Here is a 14,689-nt window from a genome sequence, read left to right on the forward strand (position 1 = left end):
ATAGGCAGGCAGATAGACAGGAGGCAGGCAGACGAACTAACAGCAGGCAGGCACGCAGCAATACTTTCAGACTTAGACACTCCGGAAAGCAGTAGGTCAAACAGGGCCCAGGCCGAGTTGAAAGGGTCCCTCTAGCGATCGGAGAGGGTTGCCGCCTCGAGGAAGAAACCGAGAAAACCAAACGTCGTCGTTCTGCCCATGATGCTGCCGCGCTGCTACTACATCAGTCCAGGGCTCGCGATGTGAGGGCGTGAAGCGAGGAAACACATCGTCTAATGACAACACGCTGGTCGCTTCGCCGGATGCGTGTCTTGGAGTCCTGAGCCGACAAGGAAACATCGAATGGAAAAAAGACTGTCTATATCTGGTAGTCGCGGAATTACATGCATTCCTGAGATCCACGATGGGCGGCTGAAGTGAAACGCTCCCATGCCGATAGAACGAGGCAGGGGCCATTGAATTTCATCACATACATAGGTACATACAAATGCTAGAGTCTTGTTTTATTTGCGTCTACGCGTGCATCGTATAGTGGAGGAGAGAATACACTCAGCTAGCTCAGTGTGTGCCGAATGAGCTTTCGGGGAAAAGTCGAATTTCCCTGAGAATCGCGGATCCCTCCTTGCGATTCAAAGCGGTTCCCAGAGTCACCCCATGTCGAGCTTGAAACCGAAGTTCTTCGGAAAGCCTAATGCCGAGACATCATACCTACATGTGAACAATCGAGCGCCGAATCTGCGTACTTAAGCGCTCTTCTTGTCGTGACAAGAAACGAAAGAGTACAATATTTCGAATGGCTCCATGAAAGTCATGCTCTGAGGGGCTTCTTCCTCTTCATCCGGCCTGGGAGGTCCGATCTCGAAAACAAACTTGTTCGAGCTGGCCTTCTTGATGCTCTTGTCCAGCAGCTCGGTCAAGTTTGCATTCACTCGATAAATTTTCGTACCCTCGAATTGATTGTATACCTCCGACTCGACCGGGATGTAAACTACAACGGGAATTCGCAGCTGATTCGAGCTCTCTTTTGTGTGTTTGACTCCCTCGGTCGTCGGAGGCTTCGCAATCGCTGGGAGTCGGTGGTGCGGGTGCCGGTGGTGCGGGTGTCGGTTGAAAATGCCGTCCAGAGTCTGGTTTAGCTTGTGCGTATGCCTCGTCTCGCCCAGAGCTTGATACTGCTGTTGCACCTGTCGCTGGAAATCCAGGCGATGGGCAGCGAGCTGGGAATGTCCGTAGTGACACCTGACCGTATTGGCATGAATTTCCTTCGCGTGAGAATGCAAATCCAAGAAGAAGCAGTATTCAGGATTGGGGTCCGCGCGACACTTGTCCGCGATGCCTTCCCTGAGCTGGAATCCGGTACACGGCGAGCTCAATGACAAATGATGCCCGTGACCATGCGAGTGGCCGTGACTGTGCGAATGCCCCAAATTTTCCAGCAATGCCGTCGGGCTCTCGGTCGATGTAGTCGTTCTCTTCTCGTTGTCGGGATATTCGATGATCAAAGTCGGCTGTTCTATCGGAGCCACCAAGATCTCTGCCGGCGGAGCGGGAGTCGGAGGGGGGAGTGTGGTAGTCTCAGCGCCTGATGCTCCTGCGAGGTGGTGTTGATGATGATGGTGGTGTTGATGATGTCCATGCGATGCGCTGTGATTCGCATGACGGGCGGCGTGATCCTCGGCTAGCTTCTTCAGCCTCGCCATGAGATCCTGATGGTGCGCGGACCCAAATGAAGAATGCTCATGGGTCCTCGGGCTGATCTCGTCGTCAAGTGATCTTGGTGAGGGTGGCATGAAGTCCTCACCCTCCAAGTCCAGCTCGAACCGTGCGAAGACTGAGGCCGTGTGCGAACTCGTCTCCGGTTCGGCGGGGACATCCTCCCCATCGAATCCCCTGCTCGATTCAGCTCGAGCGCCAGCTCCTGTTGATGACTCTCTGGAAGTCGCGTCATCTTCTCGATTCGGTGCAGAGAGGTCTGGGACCTCGGGCGAAGGGCGAACACCGGATGGAAACTCGGCATCGCCCTCATGGATTGGTTCTCCGTCGCGGGAATCTACGTCTTTGACGAATTCCCAATCGAAATGCTTCAAAGATCCACCACGAAGTCTGTCGAGGAGCATCGGCGTGACTGTTTCCTCGGTAATCCTCGTTGCGCTTCGGACTTTCCCTGACTCGACAGCTTCCATCGATCTGCCTCGACGCGAGGCGCCGATTAGATCCGTCGCATTCTGCATCGGAGCCAAGGGTGATATCGAGACAGTGGTGTTCTCCTGTGTCATGAAGTCTAGGGAGACGGGTCCCTGAATGTTGTGGATATGATTGTTCACGATGATTTGACAGGAGTTCGTCGGAGGTGTCAAACACACTTGGTACTTCAAGCCATCGATCAGATTATTTGGGGAAGCGAAATTGAAGGGTCGGATGGCGCCGCTATTCGAAGTATACTGTTGCAAACAACCAGGAGGCGCTGGAATGAACGAATGAGGTCAATGCCTGAATTAAGTTGGCTCTTCGAAATCCCGGCCTAGCCCATTCATGCGCCCCAATATTCTTACCGATATTACGCGACTGGCATCTGACGAAATTGATCCGGATATTCCAATAACGCTCGATGTCGACGAGGTACGGAACCAATTTCATATACATGAAGACTTTCTCCGATTCCTGGACGTCTATGAGCACTGAAATATAATCAAGTCAGGGTCAGGGTGGAGGGCATTATCGGGCCTATGCTTGGGTCTCGGAGTTCTGGATATGCATTCGGATATCGATGGACTCACTGTGCTGGTTGTCGTTGTTTCCGCATATCTGGGGGTAGGCCACTGAGCCCGACTTCCCATATAAGTAGAAAACGTCGTCAGAGCATCGAGGCCTCCCGTCCGTATCCACCGCGGGCTGGGATATTTTGAAAGCTAGGAAATCCAGGCGTATCTTGCACACACCTCGAGGCACTTTGACGAGAACTCCGCAAGCCTCTGTCGGCTTCACATCAATGTAGTTGACGAAATGATACCCAGATGTGCCGAGCTTCTTGTTGCAAGTCACTAGGGCTTTCGGGGCGCTTTCTAAGGGAAAATATTTCTTGAGAAGGCTCGTTCTCTAACGGGAGCTCGGGATCCGTTCCCACGTGAGCAAACGAACGGATTACGCCGATTACTGTTACCTACGATGACTATAAGCAATACTAACCCGAACAACACACTTGTCCATTCTCTGGGCAATTTCTGCTGGTTGTGAATGCCCTTCCGAGCGAGGTGCACTTCACTTTTGGCTCACAAGTGCCCCTGAATCCTCCTCTCGCTGAACATGAAATCGGCCCAGGCGGACGGAGTACCCCATAGATCCCCGACGGACGCATCCAGCTGGGCAGCATTGGCAAATAGGAGTGATTCGAAGCAGGGTGTGATCTCAGGCTCTCTGAAAAGCATTCGTCGATGAATTTCACTCCCAAATAAATTTCGAAACGAGTAACTCTCAATGACATCCAAATGAAGCAACGGGAGTCGATGGACCCGCGCGTGCGGAGCTCCATGCGGATATCAGCACCAAAGAATTTCCCCGATGCGAAGAGCCCCGTTCGGATCTCCGGCACCGGGGGATCCGCGGGCGAAAGTTTCGATCCCTATTCCTCGCAAAATTCACCACTCCGGCCTCGTTTACCCGAGGGCAATCGATGTTTGAGAAGTACCACCTCATCGGGGATGCCCGGGACTCGGAGCGTCGTCTCTCAGTCAGTCAACTTGGAGTATCAAGCCCGGGGAATATTGTCACTGACATTCACTCCAATGTAGAGTCGTGTTTTCCTATTGTATTAAGCTCACCTTCCGCTGTGTCAGGGAAACCTCGAACCCAGAGAATCCGGGAAAATCCTATATAGATGAGCCACGCTCGGAACACGAGATGACTCGGTGCCATATTTCACTTCCGAGTTGGACTGATCGCGATCGGAGGTGTTCTCATGCGGAGATTCCGGTGGGTATTCATCGCTCTCGCTCTCAGGTGTTTCACTTTCTGACTCGATCGACTGCAAACCTCTGATCGTGGTTGCTCCGCCACCTCTCAGAAGCACTGGAGAAGAAGTTTGGAGAGAGCGCGACTTCGAGCATGGAGTGGAGCTGAAGGAACTCGGTCGGAATCACTAGCCCCTCGCACAGAAAGAATCGGAAATACCGTATTCTCGCTAATAGTGGGGCACTCTCTTTTATTCGGGCACTCTCCATTAGACGGGCAACTTCTCGGAAGATGAAAATATAGAAGGGCACTCTCTAATATACAGGCACTCTCTATTAGAGGGGCACCTTTTTGAGGAGAATAGAAAATGATTTCTTGAGAACTGCTCCTGATTGGAGAGTGATCTGATGATTGCTCCTGATTTCTTGAGAACTCCACAATCTGGTTGGGAAATGAATGGGCACGCTCCACACGGCAGGCTATGGGCTGTAATCCGTTCTCGGGTTGCTGAAAACATAGAGGGGCACTCTCTAATATTCGGGCACTCTCCAATGTAGGGGCATGTTTCGGAAGCTCGAAAAATAGAGCAGCATGCCCCACTATTAGAGAGAATACGGTAGTTAATTGTCCGACGCTGGATCCGCGATCTCATTCTGACTTCTTGAGCGCAGGGATCGAGATTGTTCAGAAATCTCTCACGCTCAACCGCGCTAGGCAAAGGCACAGTGAGCACAGTGAACATATTCCAATCTGCGATTCCTCGTTCCATCCGCCGGTTTCTCCCCCATGCGGGGAATATCGATGTATCCGAGTTATCTTCGCCATTATTGTGCCCGCCTCGTGGTCTCGTCGGTCTACGTGAGCGTCGCCGACGGCTTGGAGCTCCTGCCCGGGGAATTCCGGAACAATAATAATTAAGAGTTCGTCAGATGTTGTCTGCCTTCTGCATGCCACAGGGGTATCTCATTGTCAGTCTTCCAGAGACGCTGGAGGAAGTGGAAGGCACCAGAGTACTTCGGAGGAGCTACCAGTGTACGCCAGTATCGGCATGACCAGAGGCGGAACCTGAAGAATCCTGTAACAGATATTTCGCAGATATACTGCTTCCCAATAATTCTCTCCATCTCATTCTCATTTGGTCTCTCGCCCCCACCCAGTCCGATAATCGCCGGAGAAACAGCTAGCCTAATTGATTTGAAATACGAGGAGTCTTCCTCATCTCGTTCGATCAAATTCATTGGTTGACTACGCCTGATGGGAGGGAACTTCTGAAAGCCGCCGTCCAGTCTTTTCGGACGCAAAGTCCACAAAGGTGAAGTCCATGAAGGCCTCGAACAGTTTCATGAGCTATGCCTCGGCGCTGAACTTACTTAGTCTTGAAGCGGCAGCTGGGAGCTTCTTTGAGAATAACGTTATACGTGAGTGTATGAGATTCTTCTGGGATTCAGGCCTGTAATCAATGTGTTTATAGAGCGAGTCCTTTAACAAACCGAAGACAGTTCCACTTCTTCGAGCTCGAGAAGGATTCGTAGAGCACATCGAAATCCCGATGGGTCACAATGTACAAGTGGTATCAGACCCGATGATCCGGCTCATTTCAATGGGAGCGAGATTGAAATCCGTCAGGACTACGTGCTCACGGGTCTGCCGTCCTGACGGAGGCTGGCCCGTGAAATGATAATGCCCGAGAACGTGGAGCTCGGGGATTGCGTCAGCAATCCGGAGCTTTTCACAAGCAACGCTTACAACTGTTCGGATACTATGGTGGTAGGTTTCCCAATCAAGGCGATCGCGCATTCCCTTCGATAGGGACTCAAGGGTGGTGAGACTGGAGATCGTTCGGGGACTCGACGACTTCTCTCTGAGAATGTCTTTCTCCTTAGGTGTACACGGCATTCGACCATGAGTTGAGTAAAATTCTCTGAGTCGAGGTTCGAACAATTTACGGTGAATTTCCATTTTGAGGCACCGCTTCCTAAAGACTGGTCTGGTCTGCGGCTCAATTTCTTTGTCGAGTCGTCGCCACAGAGTCAGTGCATTGGTATTTGATGAATAATTATTGAGCGAGCGCCTCCCCGATTAACCGACGACTACGTCAGCTGGGAATATCCGAATTCACTGGAAAAAAAAGAACCCGAGGGACGCTCTGCTTTAGGTGAGTAGGCGGATTGTCGTATAAATTTGAACCATCACGATGAGGATGGTTCAGATCGACATTGTCCTAATTCCGCAATGCTCCTCATGAGCGGAATCGGATTCCGAATGCCGGTGACTAACACTTCCCCCTCTCAGAGTTCGAGTTTGAAGCGAATGCTATGTCATTCACAGCACTGCGGATTCACGCAGCCTTATTATTCGTCTGTTTGGGTATGGGCTACGATTCCGCCAATAGAGCGCTGCGTGTTCCGTGACGACAAGTTTCCGATTTCTGAATGGAAGTGTCTGGCTCTCGCATCATACTTTCGATATGTTTTCGGAGTCGCTCTTCGGGGTCTCGAGTCTCGACACTGTACCACCTGCTCCTGACCGGCAAGAGTAAACTGTATGAATGAAAAATGACGATTACAATCGAGGGTGGGAATCGGAGGCGCGGCTTTTTCCCCGGCAAGCCGCGGGACTATCCGACCCCATGGACTCTCTTTTGAGAATTTTCCGCGAATGCCGTAAATATTCACGGCAATTGGCACGGCCGCGCCGAAGTGTCAGCCGCAATCATGATAATCAATCATGGTCGACGATTGGATTCCCGAGGAAAGCGTCCAATAACAATCGGTCCCGATTCCTACTCCAGGAGGAAGTTCCTCATGCAAGCGTGCCCTTGTACGGGAATCGGCCTCTGAACAGTGCTGTGCGCCGTGTACAGGAACTGGCTTAAGCATTGAGTCTATGGGACTTGCAATGCTCAGCGCGGCGCACAGCTCTGCCTCTGAATGAACCCCAGCGAGGCGACTCACTCGAGGATCGACTCTCCTTCTGCAAAGGGACATGAGCAGATAATTGATTCAGGGGAAGCGAAGAACCATAATGAGAACAAGCAAAATGTTTTTGTGGAACTGATCAACTGGTGTAGTCAGTCTCGCTTTTATTATGATATATCCTCTTATTCTCCGGGTATCCGCGATACATATAGCTTTACATTTGATTATGAATTAAGTTATCTGCATACACCACTTTGCTATACGGTGCCCACTCAGCAATACAATAATATCGATAATAATAATAATAGCTAATATATCTTGTAGATTATTCCAGTCCCGTGACAGAAGAAGAGAAAAATACACATCATATCATCATACCATAGAGAGAGATACAATCACAGGCATCTGTCTGAATGTAACGTACATTTCCTCGCATTCTGGTATGTGTACTCCACTGTCAGTCGTGACCATCGCGATCCGAGGTGGGGGTGATCATATTGGCCGCGGTATCGGAATGGATGCATACCTCATACGCACGCACGACATAGAATCTTCATGATAATCACCATATCAGAATACAATAACCGTTCTTAGACATTCCTTGTGTGTTCCTCGTCTTAAGCTTCTCATTAGCTTTTGGGTTTTCATTTCGGTTTTGAGATTAGGAACGAGCGCTTACCACTTGCTCTCGATCCCAATTTTGAAGCTACGACGCAGGAAGGTTCCTGCTGTTCTTTGAACTTGAAGACGCAGACATGTGGTCATTGGTTTTATGTCTGTTGCTACTATTGTTGTTGCTACTGCTGTTGTTTCCGTTGTTATTGTTGCTGTTGGACGAGGTCGATGCAGCGGTGGCTTGAAGCAGATTGAACGACGAACTACCCCCGAGACTCAAAGCAAGAGGTTCGCTTTCATGTATAGTTATTGCGGGCTCCAGACGCAGCAGCGAATGCGATGACGAGGACTCGTGATTTGACGAACTATCAACGCTTAGAGGAGGGTCGTCTTGTCTTCGGTGGACCTTTTCGTGGTTCCGAAGACTAGACTTGGTCAGAAATTTCGCGCTACAAGTTGGACACTCGTGTTGACCCTCGCCAGTGTGAACCTTATAATGGTCCCGTAGATGACTCGACGACAGGAATGAGGCCATGCAGATGGTGCACCGAAACGGACGATCGCCGGTATGGGTACGCTCGTGGCTACGCAGATGAGAAGTGCTTACGAAACTCTGCCCACATCGTTGACATGAGTAGGGCCTCTCACCTGTGTGAGTTCTCTGGTGTACTTTGAGATGACTTGAGTTGAGGAATCGCGCGTCGCACATCCCACAGCCGAAAGGTCTTTCTTTGGTGTGAGTTCGTAGATGACTTCGTAGATGCGACGAGCTGACAAATTTCATCGGACAGCTACTGCATTCGTACGGCTTCTCACCGGTATGGATGCGTTCGTGAATTTTCCGATGACTCGAGTTGATGAAGCGCGCGTCACAGAATTGACATTGGAACGGCCGTTCTCCTGTGTGGGTTCGTAGATGCACCGTCAGGTGACTGCTCGTATGAAAGCCGGCACCGCAGTGGGTGCAACGCATGAGCTCTTGATTGTGTTGTCGATAGTGAGCACTGAGAGCTCGTTCGGTTGGGAACGATTGTTGACAGACATGACAAAGGTAAATGGGCGAAAGGGCTCCGGCCTGCTGCTGCATCGTTCCGCCTCCCAGCTGCACACCAACGGCCCTTTGATAGAGATGTCGAACCAAGTGCTCCAGGTTATCCACTTGCTCGGATTCTCTCGCAGATTCCTCAAGGAGCGGTCACCGGCCAACACTATCGTATGGCGTCGATCCAGGTGTTGCTCCAAGGAAACAATTGAAACAAAAACAACTAGAAAGATGGCGCCGGCAACACAGTTGTTCCAGTAGTGCTGGTGGGGGTGGCACAATCGTCCGTTCGAGCGATCGATCGAATAATTATTCAATCATCAAATCGAAGGGAGGACAGCAGCGAAACGACAACAGAAGTCGCAGTAGCGCTCTTTGCACTGGGGACAGCATTCGATCAACGGAGACGTAGATGGTCAATAATAACGAAGGATGACGACGACGGTGAAGTCTAAAACTGGTGACGTTCGACCGAAGGCTTTCCGTCTGTTTCAGCAGCGACAATTTTTTCCACACAATACAACCCTTGTCCAATAGATCCTATCGTCTGTCGACGTCGTAGTCGTTGTCATTGAGGAATAGATGGGCGACGGGGATGATAGGAAGCGACGGCCGAGAAATTCAACTCAGTACACCAAGATCTCACACAACAATGAAGATTACGAACTAGTCCGTTAGCGAGCGAGCGAGCGATCGAGCCTGGCAACCAGCAACCGAGCCACCGTAGAGCCTTTCCGCTCGTTTGACGCTTATCGAGCTAACCAGGCGGTCAGACTATCGATATGTCGGTCGCTTGCCTGGCCGCTCATCTGTCGTCTCGGCTGTACTTGCAGTCGAGTCGGTCACCAGAAGTTCCAGCAGCAGTACTAACTGATTCACAGCAGCAGATCTGAGAGCAGCAATAACAACTTAGCACTTCACAGTTTTTTAAGTAGCAACAATGGTCGATTGCAGCAGCGAGTCGTGTCCCTAAATTCTCGTGCGTTGTTCTTCACGCGAACTAGTGGATCGGATTCTGCCCGTCGATCGGTCGGTCGCTGGGTCGATTGCTCAATCCACCGGTCATGAGGAAAGTAAATCTTTTGTTGAGATTGGGCTTGCTCGGTCGCTGCTCGGGCTCATAAGATGATGAGCCTCCTCACAGCTAGCAAGCTAGATGTATTTGTTTACATTAGAAACCGAAACCACTGATTTTTTGGCCGTCTTGCCACACATATGACCGCCCGGCAAGATGGCGGCCGACGGCTCTCATTGCGCCTGCTGGCGACTGCTACAGCGGGGCGACCGACCGCAGCGCCAGCAGTGAGAGCAAGCAGGCCGCGCTCCGCGATCGATGTATCAGAAGGATGATCGCTGGCAATCTTTCTCTCGACAAGGAGAGCGCCGCGGTCCGTCGGACGTAGTCCTCGCTGACTATCGCGATTGGCGAGCCGCGAACAGTTATCCAATAGAGAGGCGAAGAACAGCGATTCGGAATTCTGACAGTGGAAGATCGCACCAGGCTATACCTTTTAGGGCCAAGATCGAGATCTGAGATTCAGAAGGGACAGATAGAAAAAACAGAAAGCCCGCGGTATCTCGTGAGGATTAGAAGGAACCCGAAACAGCGAGGATCGCCGTGCGTGCGGTCTCCCTCGATCCCTTGCGAAACAAGGTGGGCCGGGATTCCCCGAAAGGAGATCGCGGCGTTCTTCGTCGGGAGGGGGAACCCCACAATCCTGAGAGGGGAGGATCGCGGCAGTCCTCCATCGACGACTAGACTATCGCTATGCGGAACTTCAGGAGTGAGGATCTTGGTGCGGCAGTCTTCCTCGATTGACGGAACCAGGGATCTTACGGACCAGAACCGTGGCGCTCGCCGTCAATAGGTGAAGGCGGAACACCGCGATCCATCTTTTTGGAAGGGAGGATCGCCGTCGTCCGCTCGATGCGCTGGAGGAAGCTCCCGCGGATTCAGCAGTCGCCACCGGAATGACCTGGCAGATTATTAAATACTATATTCTCGCCAATCGCCTCCCCTCGACCTCCCCGCTCTCCGAACCGACTTCACTCGATCCATTTTCTCTTGAACACCCCTGCGCACTGCCGATCGTTATCCTACCTCCTGCAAACTACTTGAAGCCCGTTTACTCTGCCAAAGCTACCCCCCCCCCGCCCTTAAGTCGTTCGCTTATGCCTTCTCTCTACATGTAGGTAGAAACATGAAGCCTTCGTTTGCGTTTTATTTCTGTGGGAACCAGATGTATATCAGCGCATCATCCATGTTGTCTCCTGAAGGCGTAGATCACGGAACTATGGGTGTGATCACTCGATCTTCATACTATAGACCCGTGAACCGTTGATGGGCCTGTGAGGCGATGCATCGGCACAAATTATTATCCGTATGTGATGCTCCTTCGGCAACCGAAGCGCGATAACTGACTCATAAACTCGTATCGGGTCTCGACTATCACTGCACTCACTTCCCGCGATTCGGAACTTGAGTTTCTCTACTGGCTCTGGCGGGGTGATAGTTTCCTCTTAGTGTTAGAAATTCGTTCACGTGCGCTGGATGCACCGCTCGTCGTCGACCGTGAGGCTTCGGGGTGAAATCAATGCCGTGATCGTGACCCGCTTGGCACTCTATTCACTCTAGCTTCTCTCGTTCCCGATAGACTAAGCATACGCACAAGTGTACGCTATATTCAGGGTGCGTAGAAGCGTTCAAAAGGACGCCTCACAATGCGTACAAGGTGGCCAGCAACAGCTCGCACAATCACACGCACGTTTTTTCGACGGCGAGAGAGCGAGCGCTGATTTCTCCGCGGGAGCAAACGCGGAAGAGTTACAATGCACATGAATACTTGAGACGGTTCTTTGTGAGGTAGAGATAGGCGTTCTGGAAGCTGGCCTCCAAGCTATAAGGGTAGAATCGAGCAATATGTAGTGCGTTTGAGCACTTGATTGAGCTCCTTGGATAGAGCGCAACCAAATTTTCCCCGTCGTACCGCGAACAGAAGAGATTCCGGGCCGTTCCATGTCATAGGCCCACACACCGATTGTGATTTCCACGTTTTCCGGGGTGCTGGCGCCGGAATATTCGGCTCATTCTTGTTGACTTCCGTACTCCGACCTCCAGAGAGCGGTCCTGCAGAAGCAGTAGCGGAAACTTCGCTGCTGTCAACACCGTCATCACGGAGGCCTGAGGATGTAAATATTCGATATCTCAGCTCGTGAAGATTCAGAGATCCAAAACACGACTTCTTGTGGAGGGCGGGCAGACTTGATCATCCAATTGCAATCATTCTCGAAGCCCTACCTTTACCGATAGCTCTGTCCGTTCCATAACCGTTATGTTCTGGGAAATCTGACCCTGTGTCGTTGTTGGCAATCGATAGATCCGTATCCGATGTATCCACTCGACTCGACGTTTGTTGAAGGGACTCAGACCGCGAACTGCAGGTGAACTGAATTTAGAATTCCGATTCCCTCTTGCTTGGCTTGCTGGTGCCTACGGAGCAAGGTCTTCCTCGGAGCCTATCTATGTATTTGTATTCGGAGCCTACCAGTGACGCGAATCGAGTCTAGCTGATAATCTAGGATTCCGATCTTGGTCGGTACTATTGGCCGGTCCACGACAACTCGGCCGCGGGGACAACTCGGCCACTACGACAACTCGGCCACGATGGAGGTTCAGCTGGTTTGGCGTAGACTGGGGAACGAACTTCGAAGAAAGACTCGACTCGATTTGCTTGGAATCAGTGCCTCTCGTGACTTCATAAGAAGCTGTCAATTATCTATTGAAGGTAGAGCGGTCACTTCCACAGCGAAGTTCTGAGGATTCATCTCTCAAGGATTCATTTTGTACGTGTGGGCAACGCCTCTCATGGTCTCTGTTAAGGTATTCGTGTCCACATTTCCGAGGATGCGCAGAATCTTTTGGTCGTTCTCGACGTTCTTATTCTTCTTGCCCTCCGAGGTATGCCCAGCTATGTATCGTTCCAAGTCGGCATCTTTGCTATGCTGTACGCTACGGATCCCGCCGATGGAGCTCAATATGCCAGGATGTTCGGCGCGGAATCGGCGTTGGAGACTTCTATGAGCTGCCTCCGCGTAATTGTTGGTGCGACTGTCCCCTCGCAGTGTGCGCTCATAAACCGTCCACATAGAGACTGGAACAAAGGGTCCCGTCGTGCCAGCGAACCGTACGTTGAGAACTCGAAGACGACCAATGCACGTGTCTTCGAAGTAGTCCAGGACTGCTTGCAACTCATCTGGCAATTCGTTTCGGAGCTCTCTGAGAGCGTCCTCGAGCCTTTCCGGAGGAACGAATGCGAGTGCGGAGATCATTTTGGCCTTCAGTTCGACGTCCGCATTTCGTTCTGCTTTGCTCGACAGGAACCGAGCCAAGAGCTCATTCCTTCACAAAGGGTACAGCCGAATAACGTGGCGATCCCGGCTACGATCTGTTTTGGAAAACTGACTAGATAGGGTGATAGCTCTCGGTTAGTAGGAGACTTTTTCACGAATCTCCCAGAAATCGACGCGGCCAGTTTCGAGAAAAAGGTCAAAGTTCAAAAATCTTAAAATGCGATTTTCTAGGGAACGGTAAGAGCTAGAGGGTCGTGCTTGGTCTCGTTGGAAAGCTGGCGAAAAATGCCACAATTCTAGCCCGGTCCCATTTTCCTCAGTACTTTTCATCATCATTTTTTTCCGAATTTTAATTTTCTTCAAGCTCCCAGACACCGAAGACCTTCGTGAACATGGATGTCACTATGTCACAAATAAACCTAGTAAACCCATGTACACGCACACCAAGTTTCATCAAAATCGGAATAGTCCAAATAGGTTCATTCGCGAACACTTCATTCCCTACCACCGATTTCTATGGTTTTCGGTAAACGCCCATTGCCGCTCCCAATCGCTATTCCCTGGTCTGACGCTGACCCAGGATCTCGCGGGACACATTTGAATCTTACCGCGCATCGAGCAGACGCTGCGCGCCCTCCTTGGTACTTCAATCGAATTGACCGGCGGGGATTTTTATTTTTGATTACGATGATACTTAGGAGCATGACATAGATCCCAAATCAGTCTTCGTCACTATCTTCGTTGATAACAGGAACGGTAGCTCCATCCCGGAACAGCGACTCAAGAATCTCCGCAGGTCTGACGATTCGGGAGAGATATCGCGCATAAGATAGATAGTACACGACGGACGCTACATGGGAGCAGCAACCGACTGTCCGAGCGCCATTAGCGCACTCGCAGTAATGTCGCTTGATTCCCGCATAACCTAGCGTTTCGGGCTCGTAATCGATGTAACACCTGTAGCTCTTGCTCCCAACATGTCTCGACCGGACCTCTACTTTGAGGATGTTGGTTTGGTCCCGGTGAAACTTCAGGTTGATCGTGTTGTCCTCGTTCAGCAGCTCAGCCAGATAAGAGACAGATTGGGAGAGCTGGTAGGTTCCAGTGAATAGGATCTTGAGATCCTTCTCTGTCAGTATCGGGAGGTCAGAAATCGAGTCAGAGGTAGTGGTTGACCATGGCCGCCTCACTCTGTTCCATCCATTTTCTTCAGCTTCTGACCCAATGAATTCGGGACTTGTAGCATCTGCTGCATGCGTCCCAGAACCTCATCGAACATACCCTGATCGGATTGGAGGCGCTTCCCGAAACGGTTGTTCAAATAACAAGCGATCCTTGTTAGAACTCCAATCTTCGGAAGCAGATCATTGTCAACTCGATGATCCAGGAGTCTGTATCTCTGTTTGATTATACCGTGTACAGCTTGTACCGCCCATCGAATTTTCGTCACGAATCGAGAAGCGTTGGCCTCATCCGTGGGCAATTGTTTGCGATGACCTTTTAAGGCTGGCATGTAGACAGTGAGACCCTGTTCCTCTAGCTGAGTCTTCACATCCCGGAAGCCTCGATCCACGAAACACATGTCACCCGCTCTCAAGAAACCGCCTAGACCAGTCGGGTCTCGCGTCGCGTCCGACATGATTTTGGCATCGTTGACATTCGCGTTGTAGGGTCCCAGCATGTCGATGACGTATCCAGTGGTTGTACAGATGGTAAACGGTTTACAACGAGGCGCTAACTTCTGTACTGAGTACGATTTTCTCTGGTACGAGTTGTTTGCGCTTTTACCGTGACGAATATACGTTCCATCAAATAT

At 51.0% G+C, this 14,689-nt stretch overlaps 1 protein-coding gene across 1 annotated transcript; it reads right to left on the bottom strand.

Moving 5' to 3' along the window:
- Window positions 1–7,148: 7,148 nt before the first annotated feature.
- Window positions 7,149–9,225, bottom strand: LOC100903384 (zinc finger protein 239). The gene has a single exon (XM_003748134.3). It carries the CDS (start codon window positions 8,566–8,568, stop codon window positions 7,573–7,575), a length of 996 nt encoding a protein of 331 aa, XP_003748182.1. The 5' UTR covers window positions 8,569–9,225; the 3' UTR covers window positions 7,149–7,572.
- Window positions 9,226–14,689: the final 5,464 nt, after the last annotated feature.

The sequence above is a fragment of the Galendromus occidentalis genome, unplaced genomic scaffold (genome assembly GCF_000255335.2).
Source record: "Galendromus occidentalis unplaced genomic scaffold, Mocc_1.1 scf7180000077527, whole genome shotgun sequence".
NCBI classification, from domain to species: Eukaryota; Metazoa; Arthropoda; class Arachnida; order Mesostigmata; family Phytoseiidae; genus Galendromus; species Galendromus occidentalis.